This window comes from Urocitellus parryii, chromosome 13, assembly GCF_045843805.1.
Source record: "Urocitellus parryii isolate mUroPar1 chromosome 13, mUroPar1.hap1, whole genome shotgun sequence".
In the NCBI taxonomy this organism is placed as follows: domain Eukaryota; kingdom Metazoa; phylum Chordata; class Mammalia; order Rodentia; family Sciuridae; genus Urocitellus; species Urocitellus parryii.
Window position 1 is genome coordinate 66,157,684 of NC_135543.1, and position 23,836 is coordinate 66,181,519.

A 23,836-nucleotide genomic window follows, 5' to 3' on the forward strand; every position below is an offset into this window, starting at 1 on the left:
CAAAGAAATCCTTTACCCATTAGCAGCTGTTCTTAATTCTCCCATCCCCATGCAATCAGTAATCTACTTTCTCTATATATAGGTTTGCCTATTGAGTTCATTTCATATGAAAAGAATCATACAATATGTGCTCTTTTATGTCTTGACTTTTTACTTAGCATTTTTTAAGGTTCATCCATGTTGTAGCATGTATTTCTAAGGTTGAATTATATTCCATTATGTGTGTGTAATTTTTGTTTATGCATCAGTTGATGGACATTTGGGTTTTTCTCTCTGGGATTATTATGAATAGTGCTCTGTGAACATATATGAATATGTTTTCAGTTCATTCTGGAAGGGAGTAGAATTTTTGGGTTATGTGCTAATTCTGAAACATTACCAGTTTTCCACAACCACGGCATACTTCTTAATTCCTATCAGCAATATAGGATGGCTACAGTTTCTCCACATCCTTTCTAGTACTTATTATCTTCTGTTTTGTTCTTTATAGCCATCCTATTGGGTTTGAGGTAGAATCTCATTACAGTTTAGTTTGCATTTCCCTAATGATGTTGAACATCTTTTCAAGTGCTATGTTTGCCATTGATAGTTTCTTTGGAGAAGTTTGTTGAAGTCCTTTGTCTATTTTTTAATTGAGATATTTGTCTTTCTGTTGATGAATTGTGCAAGTTCTTTGGAAATTCTGAATGATAGAGTAATAGCCATTGGTGGATAGAAGTTTTAAATTTTGACAGTCAGGCTTGGTTTTTTTTCTTTTGTTGCTTGTGTTTTCTAAGTCATCTAAGAATACTTTTTCAAATCCAAAGTCATGAATATTTACCTGTCTGTTTTCTTCAATTAGTTTTGTAGTTTTAGTTCTTATGTTTAGGACTTCAACCCATCTCAAATTAACTTTTGTGTCTGGTAGGGGTCAAAGTTTACATTTTGGCATGTGGATATGCAGTGATTTCTGTACCACTTTTTGAAGAAAACATTCTTTCCCTATCAAATTGTCTTGGTACCCTTGTCAAAAATCAGAAAACGGTAGATAATATGAGTTTGTTACTGGACTTTTAATTCCATTCCATTGGTTTATATTATAGAATGCCAGTTCTATACAATTTTGATTGCTATAGCTGTATAGTAAGTTTTAAAATTAGGAAGTGTGTTCTTTCTTGTCAACATTGTTTTACCTATTTCATATTCCTTTTGATTACATATGAACTTTACTTTTGACTTTTCCATTTTTGCCAAATTAAAAAAAGATTTTGATATGCATTGCACTGTAACTGTAGATGGCTTACTTTAGGTTGTATGCAATCTTAACAGTATTAAGACTTCCATCCATGAACATGGGATTTTTTTCACTTTATGCACTGTCACTTACATATGATAACCCCACTATTGGTGTGTCTAAACTTGAATATTTGAAATTTTCAAAATAGAGAGGAAAGCAGAATAAAAGAGATCTGCTTTCAATAAAATAAAATCTCTGGAACACTATGAAGGCGGTTCTCTGAGGAAAGTTCATAGCACTGAGTTCATTCATTAGAAGAATAGAAAATCACCAAATAAATAACCTAACCTTACATCTCAAGAACCTGGAAAAAGAAGAACAAATCAACACCAAACACAGTAGAAGGCAGAAAACAATTAAAATCAGAGCTGAATTCAATAAAATTGAAATAAAAAATTCAAAAAAATGAACAAAAAGTTGGTTCTTTAAAAAAATTAATAAAATTGATAAACCTTTAGCCATGCTAACCAAGAGAAAGAGGGAGAAAAGCTAAAATTTCTAAAATTCATGATGAAAAAGGAAATGTCACCATGGATACTACTGAAATACAGACAAAATCAGAAACTATTTTGAAAACTTATACTCCAGTAAAATAGAATATCTTGAAGACATCAACAAATTTTTAGAGACATATTGACCTACCCAAAGAGAACTTGGAGGACAGGAAATTTAAACAGATATATTTCAAGCAATGAGTCTATCTTCATGATATCCACTGTCAGCAGGTTGACTGACACCTGGGTAGGGCCACGCCCAAGGGAACAGTAAGAGAAGGGGACACACACACAAGGCACTTCCATGGAAAATTCTTTCCTAAACAGGGCAAGGGGTTATATTACAAAAGAACAGGTGAGCGTAGCTTCACCCATGGGGCTGTAGCAAGACACACCCATGCACGAGACATCAACCCTCGCACCCAAGAAGGGTGAGGAAAGCTCTGCGGAAATGCGACTGACCGCCTTAGCACCCAGCCAGGGAGTGTAACCCAGCCACATGTAAGGTTGGTCTCCCACAGCTACTGATACCCTGCTATTGATATTTGCTCCTTACTTGCAACCTCTTCTTTGGTCACCTCAGAATTTTGCTATGCTACACAGTGACCTTTTCTTTTGTTGGGATCTCAAAATTTTATACATTCATTTTTCCAAGAATGTCCTCATCTAATTATTCTTTTTCAAGTTCCCCTGTACTCAAGCCCCTCGTTGGGCACCACTTGCTGCGATCTGCACAGCAACAATGAAGGATCTCCAGTAGGCGCGACCTGAGATTAAAAAAAACAGACATTTTTAAGGAAAACTGGGACCAGGTGGGATACTGCCCTCCAATGGAGGAACAGTGACCCCGGAACTAGCTCAGCAGGTTTATTATATAGGGTCTCATAACCAGGAATTTTCACTATAGAGGCTTTGTAGATTGTTCAAGGCTTGTGAGTTTTCAAGAGGCTTCTTTGTGCACTAAAAACTTAGAAACATTTTTGCGGCTAGCCTGCTGTACCGAGAAACCCCATTGTATTGGAATGTCTGAAAACTACTGACATCAGAGCTGACGGAGTATCAAGGCTGTTCGCACCCTGGCCTTTTGGCAAGGAATGTTTCCCAGGCTTGGGCTTTTATCTGCACTGCAGGATCAGCTGATGGCCAGGGCCCATTCACTCTCCATACAGGCTACCCTCCCTGGCTAGCTGGGACTTATTAAATAAAATATATGCCTTTATCTCTCAGCACATCATTTGTCAGATTATTTTATATATTTAATCTGGATTGAATCTATGACCATTGTACTTACCAATGAACTTTTTCTTGTAATTTATCCTTTTGTCTGTGTCCCTAGCAGTGGCTTGCAATATCTATGACCGTTTGACTTCATGGAGTACTTACTGTATATGTGGTAGGTCCAGTCACAGGGGTCATAAATGTCCCCATGGGAAATGAGAGGAGAGAGCCCAGCCTGAGTTCCTTGTTCCCTGGAGCAGATGCCTGATGCTGCCACCTTTGAGATTCAGAGCCCATGGGCCCCAATCTCTTCAAATGATTTGATTCTGTTCTGTCTGTTGTCCAGGAAAATGGTTCTCCTACATGAACCTAGACATGAAATGTGGATTGTGATCTTTGTCAGTTCTGTGGTTGAGGCAGAGACTATCTTAACTAGGTCTCTCTCAAAGCTTTTCTTTCTTCCCTGTTTATGTTTCCCTGGGCTGTCAGCGTTGAGACCATAAATCTCCCATTTCAGAATCCATTGCTACTGCAGGTGTGGCTCTGCTGGGTGACCCATGCTACTCACTCCACTGCAGCGGTTCACAGAGACTTTTGTGTCCACTGGGAAGAACTGCACTCAGGTCTGTAATACTAACATACATGGACCTATAATGCTGTCAGCTGTGGATTGTTACTATTTTAGTTCCAAAATGATTTTATAACTGGATCAAGAGCAATATTTTTACTTCAGAGTTCTACTATCATGTATTATTCTCATTGTTGTAGGTCACACCTTTTTGTCTTTGACTTCCTTCGCCAGCCTGTTGAATGAATGTTTTGCAGATGCCTTTCTGTCTGTCCTAAAGTGAAAGACAGCTACACTGCACACACATGGAGCAGCGAAGACCAATCAAAGCATACTCTTAATGCAACTATAGACTTTGCAAAATTATTGTTTAAAAATCTTCATAATAGCATCATTGTACTTCCTGAGCATTACACATCTGGAGTTGGTCTTTTATGTTGGTGAAATAGTGTTGCTGGGTCTTTCCTCCCTGTCTACTAGTGTGTGCAAGTTCACATTAATGGTGTGCTCAATGTCACACCAGGGCACCCAGGTGATTCCACTGTAGGTGGTGAATAGTATGAGGGCCGTGCTTGTTTCCTCATCTAGGTTTCTAACAGGATGCCCGGCTGGTCTCTGTTGGATGAACTAAGGAGGATTCTTTAGCTTCTTCTGGACCTGGCTTTTGTATTCTGCCCCCCCCTGCCCCCCCGAAAGTGCTGTATGGTCCCAGGTGTGAAGGGAGGCTGGGCCTGCCTGCTTTGGAAGGCAGCACTCTTCCTGAAGTGGGAGTGGTCCTTCTTTTTAAAAGCCAACATATAGGCCCAAGGTAGATACACAAAAGTGGGGAAGAGCTATAGGGGAGTTAGTGGGGACCAAGGATTAGGGAGTTGGAACATGAATAAGCACAGCAGTTAATTGGGGGTTAAAAGAATAAAAAGCTTTGCTCTTTATAAAATTTTAAAACTTGAAAATGTTATGAAAAAGTCCATGAAACTTGGAGGAAGAGTAATGTGAATGTTATTAATCCCTTTATACCACAGCAAGAATTTTCTTTTAGACCTTACCTGAGATTGGATTCATTGGATGGAATCATTTAGAATGCTCAAGAATGCTGAACATGTAAAGATAGATGTATTCAAACTATTTTACTGCATTATGTGTATTAGAATATTTAGGTCTTTGTTATTGTGATTTTTGTCTTGGGGAGAGTTCACTGGTGATATCGTCATTATGTGTGAGCACTAGATGGCAGTGTGGATTTTTAAGGTTAGGCCCAGAGCAACAAATTTCAAGTAATTAGTTGTAGTTGGACACAATACCTTCATTTATTCATTTTTTGTGGTGCCTCAGCCTAACCCTAACCCTAACCCTAACCCAGGATCGAACCCAGGGCCCCACGGGCCGCACGTGCTAAGCGAGCACTCCACCACTGAGCCACAACCCTAGCCCTCAAGTAAATCAACTTAGCTGGCAGTGCTATACTTGAGACCTCCTTATAACTGAAAGTTCATTCCCTTTGACCAATATTACCCCCTTCAATCTTCCCCACTCTTCAGTATCTGGTAACCACTGTTCTACTCCTTTACCTAGTCCTTTTTATTTTTTAATTTGTTTTGCTGAGGGTCTTCTCACTAAGTTGCTGAGGCTGGCCTTGAATTTTGCTTCTCCTGCCTCAGCTTCCTGAGTCCCTTGAATTACAGAATTACTGATTACAAGGGTGAACTACCACACCTGACTATTGGGACTTATTTTATGACCTCAGGTGTGGTGTATCCTGGAGACACAGAATCATAATTTACCGGATCAGAAACTCGTGTGCAAAAATATCTGCAAGAACCAGTGCCTGTGTAGGTAAACCTAAATTGCAATCCATGAATTTCTGGAGGCTTGGAATGGACAAATAATATCAATTATTGAGATTGCCTTATTCTTTATTATCTCCTTCAGATTTGGGTCCAAATATACTTCTCCCATTAAAACTTTGAAGTGCGTGCTAGGGAGCCTCTGGACGGAGGCGCCCCAGCCTCCCACCTGGCAGCTGCCCACGTTCCCGTCGCCCGCTCTGCCTCCCCGCAGTTTCCTATTTCCCCGGCACCCAAACTCGGGAGGCCGGGGTAGGGGCGCCGCGGCAGAGCCAGCGCGGCACCTGAAGGACTCAAGGGCGGCGTGGGTTAGGAGCCCGGGCCCCACCCTGCACTGTTTCCCTCCAGGTGCTGGGCGCTGACCAGACCTGGCAGAGCTGAAAGCAGGGCCCAGGGTTCCCCTCACCGAGACAGGCGCCAGGGGTCTGCACTGCTAACTGACAAGGCCTTGGTCGTGCAGGGAGAGCTGGCTCTGCGAGGGCGGGGCGGGGCGGGGCGGGGCGAAGGCGGCCACGTGGGCGTGTATGGGGCGGGGCTTAGACAGGGACGCTGGTGTGCAGAGACGCGGGAGCCGTGAGGTGGGGCGTGGAGCGGGCGTGGAGTGGGGCGGGGCTGCGCGGCGTGGTGGGTGTGCGTGGAGGCGGGGCGAGAAGGTGGGTGTCCTGCGGGGCGGGGCCGTTGCGTGCGTCGCAGGAGTGGGCGGGCAGGTCGCGCCGTGGGACCCTGTGGGAGCCGTGGGCGTCGGGGTGGGTGCTGGAGCTGAGGTGATTTCCGATCTGGTGGGTTGGGACTCCCAGGAAAAACCTGACGTCTCGGGATTCTTTCTGCGTTCGGTTCCGCTCCGCGCGGCGCCGAGGAGGAATAATGGCTGCCACCTTCCAGGTAGCTTGGCCTTTTCTGGCTTTCTTTACTAGTGGCTGTCGATTTTCCTGTTTTGGTTTGCTTGCTTGCTTAAAACCCTGCCCGATTTACCCTGGAGTTAAGGGGGACCGAGTGACCCGATTTCTAGCGTTTACTGTGGGAACCATGTTCGGGAGGGTGGAGGCCCCGAGCCTCGCACCCGACCCCAGCGTTCCACCATGATTTGACCAGCGTTTGGGATTTAGCCCCTCGTCTTTGTAGTTTATTGTTTTTTATTATAAAATTATATTGTCTTTTTCGAGAATTTGGAAAATACACAACATAACAAAGAAGAATGTTAAAATTCCAGTCTCCAAACGATCACTATTAATATTTTGATGTGATTTTATTTCATTCTAGTGTGTATACTTATACTGTTTTTACGGTTTTATAATCAACCGTAAAAATTTACATTGTAACTTTGTCTTTAAATACTTAATGAAATTAACATTTTCATAGTCACATAATAATTCTTTGTGCAATGATTTTTTTTTTTTGCTTTCATTATAAAACATATGGAGAATTTACTAAGAAATACAGAGTAGGGCTGGGGCTGTAGCTTAGTGGTAGAGCACCTCTTGTACTCCTGAGCCCCTGGGTTCGATCCTCAGCACCACATAAAAATAAACAAACAAACAAATAAATAATAAAAAAGAAATACAGAGCACACTCCGGTAACCATTGGCCCTGGCAATACAGAAGACTGCAAACACTTCAGTAACAACCCCAATCAAAATCCTTCTTCCCTCTGACACGTTTTATGATAATCAGTTTTTTCATTATAGTTTTACCTACCAAGTTTGCATCAGTAAATGATAACATGTATTTTTACTTTTTGTTAACTTTATGATTTGCCTCAGTAAATGATACCATTTATTCTTTTTGTTAACTTTATGTAACCGTTTCTATCCTTTCATATTATGCTATTTTTAACACTATAATTAAATCTGTTTTTTTTTTCATTTTGTTGAGTAGCATACCCTTACATGAAATCAGTTAATTTATATGTCCTTTACATTGTTGATGATTACTTGCCCCCCCCCCAATTTTGGGCTATTCCATATAATGCTGCTAGAACATTTTCGCACATTACTATCAATGAACAGGAATTCACATTTCTCTAGGATTAGACATTTAGGATGGAATTGCTGGGTAATAGAATATGCCTATTTCAGCTTTTTTTTTTTTTTAATTGCCAAGTACTTCAAATAGTTGTGCCACTTTGCAGCTTTCCCAGCAGTAAACAGTTTCCTTGACTCTTAATTCCTTGTTTCTACATCAGTATTTATTATTATTCCTTCATCTTGGTTTCCTTTAAGTTTTTAATTGAATACTAACAAAAGCAGGAAAAAAGTGCAAATATATGAATGTGTGGTGAATTTTCACTAACCTGATTCCTGGTAACATCACTCAGATCAAGAAAGAGAAAATTACTGCATGGTGCAATGAGACTGATATTATTACCCTATTTACATGTATGATTATACTACAGGTGTGACTGCATCACAGCCAGAGAAATGAAAAGTTGTGCTCCGTTTGTGTACAGTTTGTCAAAATAATTCAGCTGTCATGTACTACTAATTGGAACAAATTTTAAAATTAAAAAAAAGGGAAAATTACCAAATTTCATTCCTACTTCTACTTTCCCACCACTTTTCCCTGCCCCCCAAGGATAACTTGTTCTGACTTCTACCATTAAATTGGTTTCTGAACTTCATATAAATAGAATCAAGTAGTGTATGCCCTTTTGTGTCTGGTTCCTATATCGCTATATTTTGTTTCAGCATCATTCATGTTGCTGTATTTACTTGAAATTCACACATCTTCTTTGCTGTGTGCTGTTGTTTGAAAATATCATGCTCTGTTCATTTTGTTTGTTTGTTTTTTGTTTGCAGGGCTAGAGATTGAACCCAGGGCCTCACCATGCTGGGTGAGGGTTCAACAGGTATGGGCTGTCCAGTTCTGATGTTGGCAGTCATTTGGATTTCCATTCTTTGGTTATTGTAAGCATCTTTTTAGAGATTGGAAAATATACAAACTAACAAAGATTGTTAAAATCCCAGTCTGTAAGCAACTACTGTTAATATTTTGAACAATGTTTCATTTGATCAATATTATACATTTTAGAATCAGTGTGTCAATTTCTATTTAAAAATCCTGCAGCCAGGCACAGTAGCAAGGCCTGCAATCTCAGCAACTGGGGAGGCTGAGGCAGGAGAATCACAAATTCAAAGACAGCCTGGGCAACTTAGTGAGATCCTATCTAAAAAAAAATAAGAAAAGGGCTGAGATATAGCTCAGTGGTAGAGCATCCTCCCCCCCCCCAAAAAAAAGCTTCCAGGGATTCTGTTTGGGTTATGGGGGAAACCTTACTCATGGTACTGTGGCACAGCCAAGTGGTTAATTCAACCACTGTCACAGAGGTTGAATTAACACATTATCACAGCTGCTGATTTGAGACTATGGAAGAAGAAATTAATGAAGCAAGCAGGGTAAAGCCCCTCTCCCCTAGAATATATGTCCAGTAGCCAAAGGGGGGGAGACAATAATTTTTTTTAAATGATAGATGTATGAACTAAACCTAGATATGGGGAGAGAAAGTCTAGAACTAAAACAGAAGTTCACAAATAGAAGCCCAATGGAAACTAAACACACTAAAAGAATTTATACAACAAAAAAGATGAAAATATGTAGCTTTTGCACTTTCACAACAAAGTTAACTTTTAATATTTATCACAATGCACAGAGAAAATTGGCAAATCTGTGGGACTGAAAATCAATATTGGAGCTCAAACTATAGTCTTACTTGGAATTGCTTCAAAATTAAACAAGGTACTCCCTATAATTGTAAGGGAGTCACTGAATACAAAATAGAAACAAACAGGCATGCCCCACTTAACCGTAGATGTATTTGTTTTATGAATTCCTCGTAGTCTTAGCACCATTGCCCCAAAACATACCATAACAGGCATGGGTGCTCCAACCCAGTAAGCTGTAAATTAAAATCAAGTCTGGCACTTACATTATTAGTCTGAGCAAAATGGCGTCCTGTAGACCTTTACCTCCAGTTAAAATAGTTCATGTGGTTATATTTGTTTCTGATTATTTCTGTAATTACTACAAACATTGGCTTAAAAGACAAAATTTTTTATCTTCTACTTGTGGAGATCAGAATTCCCATGTGACTTTCAGTGTATCCACAGTCTCATGCCCTCTGGAGGCTAAATGGGAGGGTCTGTCTCCTTGCCTTTACCATCTTCTAGAGGCCGCTCATATTCCTTGGCTTACTGCCTCATCCTGCGTCCTCCTGGCCAGCAACATAGCATCTTGAAGTCTTCCCCTGACTCTGACCATTCTTTCTTTCTCTTGACTAAAAGGCCTAACAATCACATTGTGCCCACCCATATAACCCACATAATCTCCATCCCAACAGCCTTAATTTTATCACATTTGGAAAAGTCCCTTTCCTAAGTAACATTTTCATAGTTTCCAGGGACTAGGGAATGGATGTCTTTAAGGGGCCATTATTCTCTGCCTATCACAGTGACCTGATATAAATTAAAATAGGGCTTTTAAAGATTGAGGCCTAATATCTAAGACCTATTTGGAGGAGGGGTGTTTACCTCCAGTACTCTGCCCTTTAACTGTATAATTTGACTTCTTATTAATCTTGTAAAGTAGAAATGGTGCCTCATGGTGGATCCTACAAACCTAATGCTGTGGTCCCATCCATTTAAGCCCCCAGACCCAATATTATAAAAATTACTTACTCCATTCAGGCAGTGACTGGTAAATATTTCAGTATTACAGATTTGTCCAATAAATTCTGATTGGTGCCTATTTCAGCAGCCACTAAGTCACAGTTTGTCTTTACCTCAGAAAGGACATGACACATCTTATCACAGTACCTGGAGTTTATTGCCATGTTTTTAAAAGAAACCCATCATGTGTGTCAGTTTTTCTAGTAATACATCAATACTGTCATATGCCTATTAATGACATTTTCCTCATGGACACATACATTAATTCTTTTGCTTTTCTTCTAAAACATGCCTTTTAAAGCCTTTTGGGATGACCCAAAGTGGTTTGACTAACTGACGTTTGGCTGTTACAGGATTTTAATCTAAGATTCACTTTTACATATTATACTAGGTCTTTGATTCACTAACCCCAGTGACACTTTCTCTTTGGGGAATGGAAGATCCTTTGTCTTCTCATTCTTGGTTCACCTCCTTGTGATGATGGAACTAGTATTCCAACAGCTCTCCAAGAAGTGGGTACATATCATTTAGTCTGTACATATCTAGAAATGTCTTTATTCAACATGCTCACAAGGTTGATGGTTTGGGCATGGGATATTAGAAGAGTTGCTCCTCTGTCTGCCTTTCTATAGGAGTCTCTTAGGAAGCCCCTTGCCATGTCACCTCTGCATCTATTATTGAACCTGTTTTTCTCCCTGGGGGTTTTAGGTTTTTGTTTTTACACCAGGTATTATTTTTTAATATTTATTTATTTAGATGTAGTTGCACATGATACTTTTATTTATATGTGGTGCTGAGGATCGAACCCAGGGCCTTGCACTTGCTAGGCAAGTGCTCTAGCTCTACCACTGAGCCACAACCCCAGCCCCTATACCAGGTATTATAAAACTTTATTTTTGATGTAATTTTGTAAAGAATCTCAGAATTTGTCCTTTCTAAGGCATCGAGAGAGAAGGGAAAAGAAATACTTATTAGGACTTATTTTGCCATGAATTGTGTTGGGTTGCCTGCACATATGCTACTTTTTTTGTTATATGAGATTCCACAGTTTGATTTTGCACATACTGAGACATGTCTGGATTGTGGAAATACCCATTTGTAAAAAATTGCTTGGAGAAATGGAATGTTTGAGGACCCGAAAACCTGCTTCAGTCACTCATTTCCTTAGATTTCCCCATCTCCAGATTTTTGTCACATAATAGTTCCCCATTTCATTCTGCTTGTCTTACTTCTCTGTGCACACCGTTGCCTTCTGCCTCTTCATGTTTGCCATTTCAGGGGGTGGTGGTGGTGTTCAGTGATGTGACTGTAGACTTCTCCCGAGAGGAGTGGGAATACCTGGACTCTGTGCAAAGAGTTTTATACAGAGATGTGATGCTGGAGAACTACAGCAACCTGGTATCAGTGGGTAAGGCTATCTGCCCCACAGATTTCAAGATCTGTTAGGAATGTCTGCTTTCTACATTGTGAATTATTTAGCTGCCTTTAAAATAACTCTGAATTTGTGCTTTCCACTCACAGAGTTTGAACTTTGTGGAGATGGAAATAGGTGGCTTCATTACAGTGGAAATTTTTCTGGTTTTCTGTGCCCCTTCCTATAATTTCACTTATTTCTTTAACAAATGACTAGAAATGAATTCTGGGATATCCCAGCATAACTGTTTTTTTTTTCCTGTAAACAGGACTTTCTATTTCTAAACCAGCTGTGATCACCTTATTGGAGCAAGGGCATGAGCCCTGGACAGGTGGTCCAGTGCCAGCTAAAAGCCAGTCCTTACATAAGTGGCAGAAATCAAGAGTGTTGAAGAAGAGCAGTACAGGTGGTAATCCATCTATCTGTGAGGAGGTGACACCTTTGAGTCAGGAAGGTGAGCCTTGTAGACCTTGATCTATGGATCACTTTTACTTTTTTACCAACCAGACTTCTTTTACTCCCTTGAAAATTATTGCATCTATATTTGTATTTAAGTATTTTCTTAGCTACTGGAGGAATACAAAAAGGTACTCAAGTCACCAGTAGATGGCGCCTTTTCTCCTAGGACCAAATTTAGAATCGCCTCAAGTGCTTCTTAGCTCTTGATGGCTATGGGGCAGATTCCAGAAGAAAGGCCTCAGACATAGTAAGATAGTTCTACGATGATTGGTGCCAGTAGCCCTGGAAGTTCATGCCTGGAACTCTCCTGGACCCTTCTGTGTGTGTGTGTGTGTGTGTGTGTGTGTGTGTGTATGTGTGTGCGTGTGTGTGTGTATGTGTGTGCGTGCACGTGCGCGCGTGTGTGCGTGCACGTGCGCGTGCATGCACGTGTGTTGAGTTTAATCTGTATAATTTCTGTGTAATAAACTGAGTCCATGAGTATAACTGTTCTGAGTCCTGAGTCATTCTAGTGAATCACTTACCTTAAGGTCTTGCAGACCTCCTGAATGTACAGCCCTATTCCTTTTGTGCAAAAAGGAAAAAGTTAACTCATTCTGTGATTACATAATAAGAAATGTAAAATATCTAGCTTATAAATAAATAGCCCTTCTATGGTTGCTGTTATGATGGAAGAATTTCTTACCTCAAGTAGGTTGAAATGTGTAAAAGGTGTGGGTAAAGACTTTAACATGGATTCTGAGGTGTGCCTAATCCCAGCTACATGGAAGGCTGAGACAGGGAACCACAAGTTTGAAGCCAATCTGAGCAACACAGCTAAACTCTATCTCAAAAAAAAAATGTTTTAAATGATTAAAAAATAAAATGGACTACGAGAAAACTAGAGAAAAATACTCTAAGAACTACAGAAGTCTATATAGTGATTCCTATGAAACTGTTGCTGAGTGCTAAAGCAAACATACATAGAATTAAGCCACATCAAGGCCAGCCAAAGAATGGCAGCAAACTGTAATCTAAACAGTTCCAGAAGATAGCATAGAAATGAGACAGTCTGAATTTTTGACTAGCCAATGTAGAGGGCTCCCTGAATACCCGAGGCTCAATAAAGATGCCAGAATGTGCACTCCCTAGTATAGAATTAAAGTATTCTATAGAAAAATCTATCCTAGCCCTACCCTAACAGAGCTTAATAAAATCCATGAAAGGATCAAACATCCTTAAATCACCTGTCTACTAGAACAGAATACAAAAGTCTTTGATAAAAATTAGCAAAGTTGGGCTGGGGTTGTAGCTCAGTGAGTGGTACAGTGCTTGCCTCACATGTGTGAGGCACTAGGTTCAATCCTCAACACCACATAAAAATCAATAAATAAGATACTGTGTCCATCTACAACTAAAAAAAAAATAGCAAAGTTAAGCATTTGACAATATAACATTCTCAATTTCTAGCATTCAATTATAAAACACTAGATGTTGAAAAAGAAGGAAAATAGCATAAATAGTCAACAGAAGTGACAGATGGAATTAGCAGACAGAATGTTGGAACAGCTCTTCTAAATATGTGTAATAAGTTAATGGATTTAGGGGAACCCCTCTATATAATGGCAAGAGACTGGAGAGACTACTTGCCAACACAGCAATAAGAACTTGTTTTATTCTCTTGCATCTCAAAATTTTAAAGTATATGCAACAGTAGTTTTTCAGGAACATGTATGGATTCCAAGCAATAAAGACAGTGATTCTCGACAGACAGGAAACCAATAAGGCCCTGTGATTGCCCCATCTTGCTTTGTTGAGAGAGTGAGTCTTAGGATGCAGCTCAGAGAAGTCGGAAGAGCCCAACAAATTCCGTGAGTAGAGAAGACAGAGCTGGGGCTGGGGATGTGGCTCAAGTGGTAGCGCGCTCGCCTGGCGTTCGTGCGGCCCGGGTTCGATCCTCAGCACCACATACCAACAAAGATGTTGTGTCCGCCGAGAACTAAAAAATAAATATTAAAAATTCTCTCTCTCTCTCTCTCTCTTTCTCTCTTCTCTCACTCTCTCTTTAAAAAAAAAAAAAGACAGAGCTGAGTCCAGGGTGATCAAGGCAGCACATGTTCAGAGGAGCACAAAAGGATGAGCTGCAGAGTGAGGGAAAACTAACGATCTGCAGAAGGGCTCCTTTGAGAGTTCAACAGATTACTGGTAAGCAGATGGGGAACTACCTGAGGCTTCCAGAACCATTTGGAAGGACTAGAAGGACTTATGCCCAGCACTCACACAGCCAGCAAAATACCTGCTCCCACTACCCAGACAGACTGAAAAGCCTTACAACTCTTCATGCACTGATGGGACTGCTCCACAGTGTCTTACCTCAACTTCAGGCCATGGAACTACTCTAAAAGAAAGACCTAAAAGGATCAGATGACAACTTTCAAGTAATTTAATGATCTTAAAGCTTATTTAAAGGAATACAAAATCTAGTACTCAACAAGACAATTCACAATGCCTCATGTTCAATACAAGATTACTGTGCATGCCAAGATAGAAAAAGGATCCATAATGAGGACAATTTTTGTTAAAACCAACCAAGAAATGGTAAATATAAGAAGACATTTTTAAAGTTATAACTATATTCCAAGTGTTCAAAAGTTGAGCCAGACGTAGAACATCCTTTTAAGCACCCATATTGTTTCTAGAGTAGAAAACCAAAAAGCCTGCATTGGGTTGTACAGTGGATTCAATATTTCATGTTCAGAAAAGGTTAGTGAACTGGAAAGCAGCAACTGAAATGCAAAAGAGGAATGAGTGGATGTGACTTTTGGAATAACTTAGGCAACCTAATATACAAGTGTTTGGAGTATACTCCAAAGAGAACTGGCAGCAGAGAAAATATAAGAATGACCAAAAATTTGACAAAACGGATCCACAAGCTTCAAAGAACTTCAAATATAAGAAGCACACATATTTAAAGACTGTAAGGCATAATCAAATTGCTCAAAGACTGTGTGAGCATCTCAGGTTTCATGATTTTTATGATCTTTAATCACATGGGCAGTTTCAATTATGAAAGCTAGTGTTTCTCAGTTGGTGTATACTGTACTATAAGATCTGGAAATCTCATCTAAAATCCAATTAGTTGCTGCAAGGTGGTATTCATTGGCTTTTATAATAGGCCCATCTATGTTCCACACAGAGGGGTTAGACAGAGAACTTCCCAGCTTCTAACAAAGTCATTAAACTGGTAATAACTTTTTGTCCACAAAGTATTCTATCCTGTCAAATCAACCTGTATGAACTTGGACAGTTCTATTGGTTCCCATTTAGCATATGCAATCCATAGTGTTTAAATATTGAATTTATAGTTTCACAATACTAGGTAGTGCATTCCCAGTCAGATATAATGTCTAGTCATTTAATATATTTAGGTAAAGAAAATGTAAAGTCTGTTCATTCCAGTTCTTATCCATGTTTCAGCAGTTCCACCAGTGGCTCTCATATCCTTACACTCTAACTCTGTCCCCCAATAGGGCTTCTCTAGTGGATGTTTGAATCCTTCTGTTTTGTGTTTCCATGTCAAGGAGTTCCAAAAAGTTTCTTCCTCACCTCTTGGTCAATTTGTGTTTGTGCATTATGAGTACATAAAGCCTTTGTATTCCTAGCTGGGGGTTGGGCTGAGGGACCCTGACTCTCTCATCAATCTTTACCCTGTTGAGTCTGATCACACCATAATTTGATATATGTATGCATCACACAATGATTGTGCCTTGCAGCATTTTAAGTTCTTCTTGAATAATAAATAGCCCAAGTTTTGTTTACCACCCATCAGTGTTGAAGGACCAACACAGACTCCTACTGATCCACCTTCCTTCCAGTAGTATTGTACTGAGACATTTGTTTGCTTTCATCAATGTCCACCTTATTGATCCCATTTCTTAAACTATTTAAAGACGAGTGTGGGTGTAACTCAGTGGTAGAGCACTTGTTTAGCATGCATAAGGCCCTGGGTTCCATCCCTAGTGCATGCGCGCGCGCGCGCGCGCACACACACACACACACACACACAAAAAAAAAAACCCTTCAAAGATTTCTACCCTGTTTAATGAGTCTCTTGAATCTTCCCTTTATATTTCTGTCTCTCTCCATTCTCTTGCAGCTTACTCTAATTTCCATAACTGTTTCCACATAATTTTTTCCTTTGGTAGCATCCCTGTGGCTGTATCTCAGAATAGATGAAATGCAAGCTCGGCCCAGATTCCAGATCACAATAACAAAGGCATTTATTTTGTAGTTTGCTTATTTCATTTTAATTTGCTTTTCTTAATGTGTCTAGGGAGTCATCTAAGAACACAACATCATTTAAAATATTGTGATTAAATTACACAGCCTTTGGCTGTTAGGGCTGTGAACTACATTGGCAGGCAAGAGAAGTCTGGTTGCATGTCCTACTGCTTAAAAAGCAGTCCACTTAGGTCAGCAAGTATGTGAAGGCCTTGGCTGCTCTGCCTTTGGCCCCAGCCCAGAGTGCAAGACAATTGTCTCTACTATTTAGATATAGGTTAGAACTGCCGAATGTATTGTTTAAAGGCATGTAGAAAATCTCATCTATGTGAAAGTCACTGCCATAAAGGTTCTGGTTATAGAATAAAGAGTAAATGTCATGTCATCAAAATTAAGAGAAGCTCAGGTGCCTTTTATAAAAAGCAACCTTTTGAAATTTAAAAACTTAAGTAGACTTGTTTGGTTGACAGAGAAGTTATAAGACAGCTCAAGAGCTTTCAGGCCTAAGACAAAGCTATGTTGCTTAGATGTTAAAATCTTGTAGTGGATTGTGCAATTGCTGGGTTGCCACCTAAAATATTTTAATGTAATCTATTGAAAACGATTTTACCAAAGTGTAAGTATTAAAAAGTATATGGGCAAAAAAAAAAGTAAGTAGTGAACCAATTCATCAGGAAGTGGATCTGTTATTTCTGAAGTTCACTGATAACTTTACTTCTAATAACCAGCTGAGCATGAGTAACTACGATTCCAGTTTTGGATTAACTAGTTACTGAGAATCCAAATTTTGTCAACTGCTCTTTCAACCTTCCTTGTCCCAAGCCATGATTTCACCATGTGTCAGTGAGCCAGGATCATTTTAGCAACCCCACCTTTTGATACCAGCTGTAGTTTTTGAGATTACCAAGCCCACTCTTAGATTCAGGAGTTTACTAGATGTATTATCAGATTGCTTGAAGCTGTTTTAACCACATTCATGGTTTATTACACTGGAAGAATAGAGATTCAGATCAGCAAAGAAGGGGCACATAGGAGAGGGTCCAGGAATAATGTGGTATGAGCTATCATTTGTCCTTTTTCAGGGGAATCACATGGATAGCACTTTTTACTTTTTCTGAAACAATATGTGGCAATACACATGGAATACTGTCAACCAAAGCTTTTGTGTCCAAGGTTTTCATTAGATGTTAACAGACTATTTTATGTAACTTAAGCTCTGAGTTACTCCATGCTGCATAGAATAGAAGTTTTCAAGCTGTGCCTAAGCCTTTGTTACTCCATTTTGTAAAGCAATAGTTTGCTATAAGCTGCTCTGTTTTGTGTTTAAGGGATGAGGTGTAATGATTCCATACCTTGTTTGTACAAATAGATAACCACTATATACCTGCCATAACCATAGGCATAAGCTGATAAATAAATTGTGCTAGTAAGGATAACCACCTGTACTTGGGTGCAGTGGCACATGCTTATAATCCCAGTAGCTCAGGAGGATGAGGCAGGAGGATCACAAGTTCAAAGCCGGCTTCAGCAAAAGTGAGTGCTAAGCAACTCATTGAGACCTTGTCGCTAAATGAAATACAAAATAGGGCTGGGGATGTAGCTCAATGGTCAATCCCCAGTACCCCTTGCCCCCCAAAAATGACCACCTCTGAACTTATAAAATTAATCAGAAGCACATGGAAACATGCGCATATTAAACTCACATCAGACAAAACATGAGCTCATCAAACACTCCAGACCACCAAATGATGCTACCCACTCACTCAAGACCCATAAAAGAAGGAGCATCCCAAGACAGGACAGAGTGGCTTCCTGACCCCATTCAGCCATAAATAAAATGAAATTATGTCATATGCAGGAAAATGGGTGGAACTAGAAACCATCATGTTGAGCAAAATAAGTCAAACTCAAAAGGTCAAGGATCATATGTTTTCTCTCATATGCAGAAGCTAAAGAGGAAAAAGGGAAAGAAGGTGGTATAGATCTCCTAAAAATCAAAGGGAGTTCAGTAGAGGAAAGGGACTAGGGGGTTAGAGGGAGGGCAGGAGCAGGAAAATGCCAGAAGTGATACTGGCCAAATCATATTGTTATATTGTGTGCGTGTACAAATATGTAACAACAAATCCCAACATTATGTACATCTGTAATGTACCAATAAAAAATGTGGAAAACAAGACATAACACCTCCACCTATTAAACTAAGAAAAATAATAAAAGTAAAACCTATAAATCTAAAAAAAGAAAAAGAAATTAAGATTGGAACAAATGAAATTGTGATTGCCCAGTTTATGACTATCAGGTGATCCACAATTTTCAGTGAACTGCCACTGATGAAAGTGGTGTACCTGAGAATTTATTATTCTTCAGTAAAATCTGAAAATGTGGAAAGAAACAAACGTGTTTGGTCTATATTAATGACGTAGCATGCTCATGACACTAGGTAAATATAATATTGTCAGGGAGGACATATTCAAGCCTTAAGAGTTCCTCTAACAAGTGGCGGGCAAGGGTCAAACCTTAATTCAGGCTAGGTTAATCCTTTACTGCAGAGGATCTCAGAGTGACTCAGTGATTTGTCTCCAAATTTAAGCTTGTATTTTAGTGCTGGGATATAAAACAACCCAGTTTTAATATTCTTACTATACCACATTACCCATTTTATTTTGTCCCACTTATCTGAACTTACAGATTTCTCCCACCATCTGTCACCAATGTAGCCATTGCTCCACAAATAATGTTTCGTGGAATTCTTAAAGAAAAAAAAAAGCATTTTCAAGAAATTCACATATTTTGAAGTCCAACCATGGCAGTCTTCCCTAAGTCCACCCATTCCTGCATGACTCATTTGATGGTTTCCCTTAGGTTATAATCAGTATGGATTTCTACCTTTTATCAGCCTAACTTCAGATCATTTACAATATATTATTTATTAGCAAGCTTTCTGTCCTTTCACCTCAGAAATATCCTCTGGTTTTACTTATTTAATTCATGTCATAGGTATGATATTCCTCTCCTTTTTACAATACACATGTATGGTAATGTATTATAAAAATATGTAACCAAGCAAGCCTTCCTTCAATTTGGATGATCATGTAGGACAATATATATTTGTCAATCCTCCCAAATAATTCAGTCATACAAATGTTTGAGAATCATTGAGAATCTCTTACTCATTTCTTTCATCTTCCTATATGGATTTATTCATTCTTTGTTTTCCTTGTTCATTTGTTGAAAGGCACAGCTCTAGTCAGTAGTGCCTTACTATTCACTATTAGTTTATGTGAAAACATTGTTTCTATCTTTCCAACCATAGAAGTTTTATTTCTCCCAAATTAAGAGAGGAGCAAATGTTTTATTTTTATTTCATTTCAGATCAACCATTGAAGTCTGCATCCAAGAATCAACCTTTAAAGGGAAAAATTAGTAATGTAAAATCATTCCCATTAGAGTTCATGGAAGGAATTATAAGGCCGTGCTCAAGTGTCCAAGATATTTGGGAATGTAAAGACCAGTTTGAGGGACCATATTCTTATCAAGAAGCACATTTCAGCAAAGTAATAATCACCCGTGAAGATGTACCTGCTTTTGATCAGCAGGTATCTCTTACTCTATACCACAGATCTGGAAATGAGGATAAACCATATTACTGTAAGGAATGTGGGAAGCCTTTTAGTCGTGGATCACAACTTACTCAACACCAGAGAACTCACAGTGGTGAGAAACCCTATGACTGTAGGGACTGTGGGAAGGCCTTCAGTTGTAGTTCCGCACTTTCAAGACATCAGAAAACTCACACTGGTGAGAAACCCTATGAATGTAAGGAATGTGGTCAGTCCTTTAGTTGTGGCCCATATCTTCTGTGACATCAGAGGATTCACACTGGTGAGAAACCTTATGAATGTAGACAATGTGGGAAGGCTTTTAGTTGGATGTCATATTTTTCTCAACATCAAAGAATCCATACTGGTGAAAAACCCTATGAATGTAAGCAGTGTGGAAAAGCATTTTGTTGGAAGTCCTATCTTACAAAACATCAGAGAATCCATACTGCTGAGAAATTCTATGAGTGTAAGGAATGTGGGAAGGCCTTTAATAAGACCTCAAAACTTGTTCAACATCAGAGAATTCACATTGGAGAGAAGCCCTATGAGTGCAAAGAATGTGGAAAAGCCTTTATTAGGAGCTCAAGCCTCATTCAGCATCAGAGAATTCACACTGGTGAAAAACCCTATGAATGCAAGGAATGTGGAAAGACCTTTAGTTGTAACTCATACCTTTCTCAACATCAGAGATTTCACAGTGGTAAGAGACCCTATGAATGTAAAGAATGTGGAAAGACCTTTAGTTACCACTCAAACTTCACCATACATAAGAAAATGCATACAGGTGAGAAACCCTATGAATGCAAGAACTGTGGCAAGGCCTTTACTAGGAGTTGGAACTTTATTCGACACCAGAGAATTCATAATGGTGATTAACTCTGTATGACTGGAAAAAAATACATACAGGATTTTTTAATGGTTCAGATTTTTTAAAACCTGAGAATTAAAAAATAGTAGACCATCTTATAATGTAATTGTTAGGAAAACCTACCAATGGCCTACAAAATTTACTAAGCCTCCCAAATTCCACACTTACAACCTTATTGTAAATATCAGAAAAGTTCTTATTTGAAAGTAACCATGTGAATTTATCTCCTTAAATAGACCATAGTTTATTCAGAATCAACTTTGCAACCATTTCAGATTTTACTATAAAAGTATGGATGTGTCTAAATCAATAATTTAACCACAAATTCTTATTAATTTCTTTATTCCACATGTTTGCACTGCCTCCTGTTATTGACACATTATATTAATATTGACCTGTGTTTCAGGACCTTATTTGCCCTTACAGATACTCAAAGTATTTAAATATGTAAATTTGATATTTTATATAACAGATTTATATCTGTTTGTTTTTAAAAGATGGACTTACTTTCCCTTTTATGAAAATATCATAAAATTTTATGTTATATAAAGAAGCACAAGGGAAAAATCTTTTATTTCTATCAAAAAATCCACTGTCAGTGGGATCCAATGATATGTGTTTATGAAATATTTACATGCTATAATAACATTTTTTACCTACCATTTCTGTGCCAAAGAAATTTTCCTGTCAGTATATAGATCTCCTATAACTGTTAATGGCTTCACTGGGTTCCCTATGAGGCTGTATTTATCAAATACCTTTGATTGTTTGCCTCCAAGTTGGGAAGGTCATGAACAATGTCCTTTAAAAAATAAAAATTTTTCTAGACATATCTTTGTACATTTATCTGTTTTTTTTCTTTTTTAGGAAAGTTTTTATTGCAAATAATACATAAATACAATTCTTGTGAAAAAAGATTTAAACATCAGAAATTCCTAAGTTCTTGTTTCATGCCTATCCTGATCCCTGTACACTTTCCAAATGTAAGCACTGTTATTAATCTTTATGAATCAAAATCTTTTATCTGTGTTTTAAAAACTGTTAATGTTTTATGATAGTATATTTATGCATTGTGAAATACAGGTGGAAATTCTACCTCATTGTGTGAGAATCAGTAAGTTTGTAAACCTAAAGTGCTTATGTGTTTTATAATAAATATTAGGCAAACGTTGGCCATCTTGATAATTATTTGTGGAATAGAATTTGTTGTATACCAGTTTACAGATTTCTTATGATGATTGTTGTACTATCGGTGTTACAAAAATTGGGGAGACTTTCACCAGCAACTTTTCTTTATTGAATAAAGTTTACCCTGAAGAATCAAAAGCACAAACTGACCCTAATATATATGAAGCATTTTACTCAGACCATAAGCTGCATAGATATTATGCAAGCCTGAAACGCTACATGGTGTAGCTGAGCACGACTTTCCAAAGAGCAGAAAGAAGATGTAGAAATGTGTCTCTATAATCAGTTCTGGAAAAAAAGAATGGATGTCTAACCATGCTTTTTGACAAAATTATAACAAAAATCTTGATAATAGTACAGCATGAAACATCCAGAGATCCATTTATGGATCTAAATAATCACTGGTTTGAAACAAGACTGAAATTACATAATCTTTGGAAGAAAATGAATGACAAAAGGCCTACTGTGTAGAAAATCCTGGAAGTACAATAAATGCTACATGTCCTATTAAATATCTAAGCCTAAGTGCCACGCCCACCATCACCATCCAATCCCAGTGCTGCGCGCCAGCCCACGAGATCCACGACCACCGGCCGGCCCCGCCCATAGGACCGAGAGCCTCTGCGCAGGACGGCGCGGTAGCAGCCAATCCGCAGCCGGAAGGCCCGGTCCGGGCAGAAGCGGCCTGGGCGCTAGGGCCGCTGGGAAGTGTAGTCCTGGGGTCGCAGCGCGGTCAGAGCCCGCACCCGCGGGACGCGTAAGGTAGGTGGGTCCAGCTAAGTTGACTGCAGCTTGCGGGGCAGGTACGCTTCGCAGAGGTGGACGGTGTGAGTCTGGGGCCGGCGCCAGAGGCTCCGGAGGCTCTTCGGAATCCGAGCCTGGAGCGAGAAAGCGGTAGACGCGCTCCTGGCGGCGGCGGCACTGGGTTTCCCCCAACAGAGCACGGCCTCCGCTGGGGAAGCCGTCCTCGGTCCAGCACGAGGCCCTCGCGGCGGCCTTACCCATCGAGTTGGGAAACTTCAGTCAACGAACTTTTGTTTGAGTTTCTAGAGAAATATATGCTCATTGAGAAAGTGCATTTAAAGGAAAAAAAGTAAGGAACAGCATCTCACTGACTTGTAGTGTTTAACTGTTAAAGGAGGCTTAACTTTGGAAATGTGTTTTATATCTTTTTTGTTTTGGCTGTTGATGGACATTTATTTTATTTATTTATATGTGAGAATCCAGCCCAGTGCCTCACACGTGCTAGACAAGCGCTCTACCACTGAGCTAGGGCCCCAGCCCCATATCATATATTTTTTAGTTTCATGCATTCCTACCCAGATATTTTAGTATTTCCATTCCTCTCTATTATTTGCAGTGCACTATTTCATAGCCCTTACTTACTGTGCTCCCTTCCTTCTTCTCTCTCTCTCTCTCTCTCTCTCTCTCTCTCTCTCTCTCACACACACACACACACACACACACACACACGCGTTTACACTCACTTGTCCCAACCCTTAACTTGCTTGCAGTTCTCTGGCTCTGATTAAATACGGTTCTGATTAAAGTAAAATCCCTGACTTCTTGCATCTGTACCCATTCAGTTGAACTGAATTTAGCTGGGAGGGGGGGGGGGGAACCAACACTAAACACACCCACAGTTCTGACTTTAAAGTTTTAGTCTTCTTCCTGATAATATCTTTGTGTGTCACAATAACGTTGGCATTTTGGATTTGACCAGTAATGCTTCCTTGTGGTTAAATTTACATTATTTCTAGCAGGAATACAAAAACGATGCTGAATTCTTTTTAGTGTGTCCTACCAGGAGTTAGTTACCGTGGGTTATTCCCATCTGGCTCTAGTCAGCCTTAGCCACTTGGTTAAGTTAGTACCTCTTGAGAATTCACTGTGAGATTGTTGTCCTGTCCTTTGCATTTACATAACTGTCTTTTGGGGAGATACTTTGAGATGATATAAATACCCTGTTACTTTTCAGATTTCT

General features: G+C 39.4%; 1 protein-coding gene and 1 pseudogene across 4 annotated transcripts; both read left to right on the forward strand.

The window, feature by feature from the left end:
* The first annotated feature begins 6,096 nt into the window (after window positions 1-6,096).
* LOC113195404 (zinc finger protein 583-like) lies at window positions 6,097-16,335 on the forward strand. 4 transcript variants are annotated; one of them, XM_077792382.1, is made up of 4 exons: window positions 6,097-6,282; window positions 11,340-11,469; window positions 11,744-11,929; window positions 13,995-16,335. In XM_077792382.1, the coding sequence occupies exons 1-4, from the start codon at window positions 6,265-6,267 to the stop codon at window positions 14,051-14,053; spliced, it is 393 nt and encodes a 130-aa protein (XP_077648508.1). In that variant the 5' UTR covers window positions 6,097-6,264; the 3' UTR covers window positions 14,054-16,335. The 4 variants fall into 4 exon arrangements, 1 of the variants encoding a protein (XP_077648508.1); XR_013342379.1 differs by lacking the exons at window positions 11,340-11,469; window positions 11,744-11,929 and adding an exon at window positions 8,196-8,303; XR_013342380.1 differs by lacking the exons at window positions 11,340-11,469; window positions 11,744-11,929 and adding an exon at window positions 8,196-8,303 and having other exon boundaries at window positions 13,999-16,335.
* Window positions 16,336-19,646: 3,311 nt separating this feature from the next.
* Window positions 19,647-20,672, forward strand: LOC144249970 (uncharacterized; annotated as a pseudogene).
* Window positions 20,673-23,836: the final 3,164 nt, after the last annotated feature.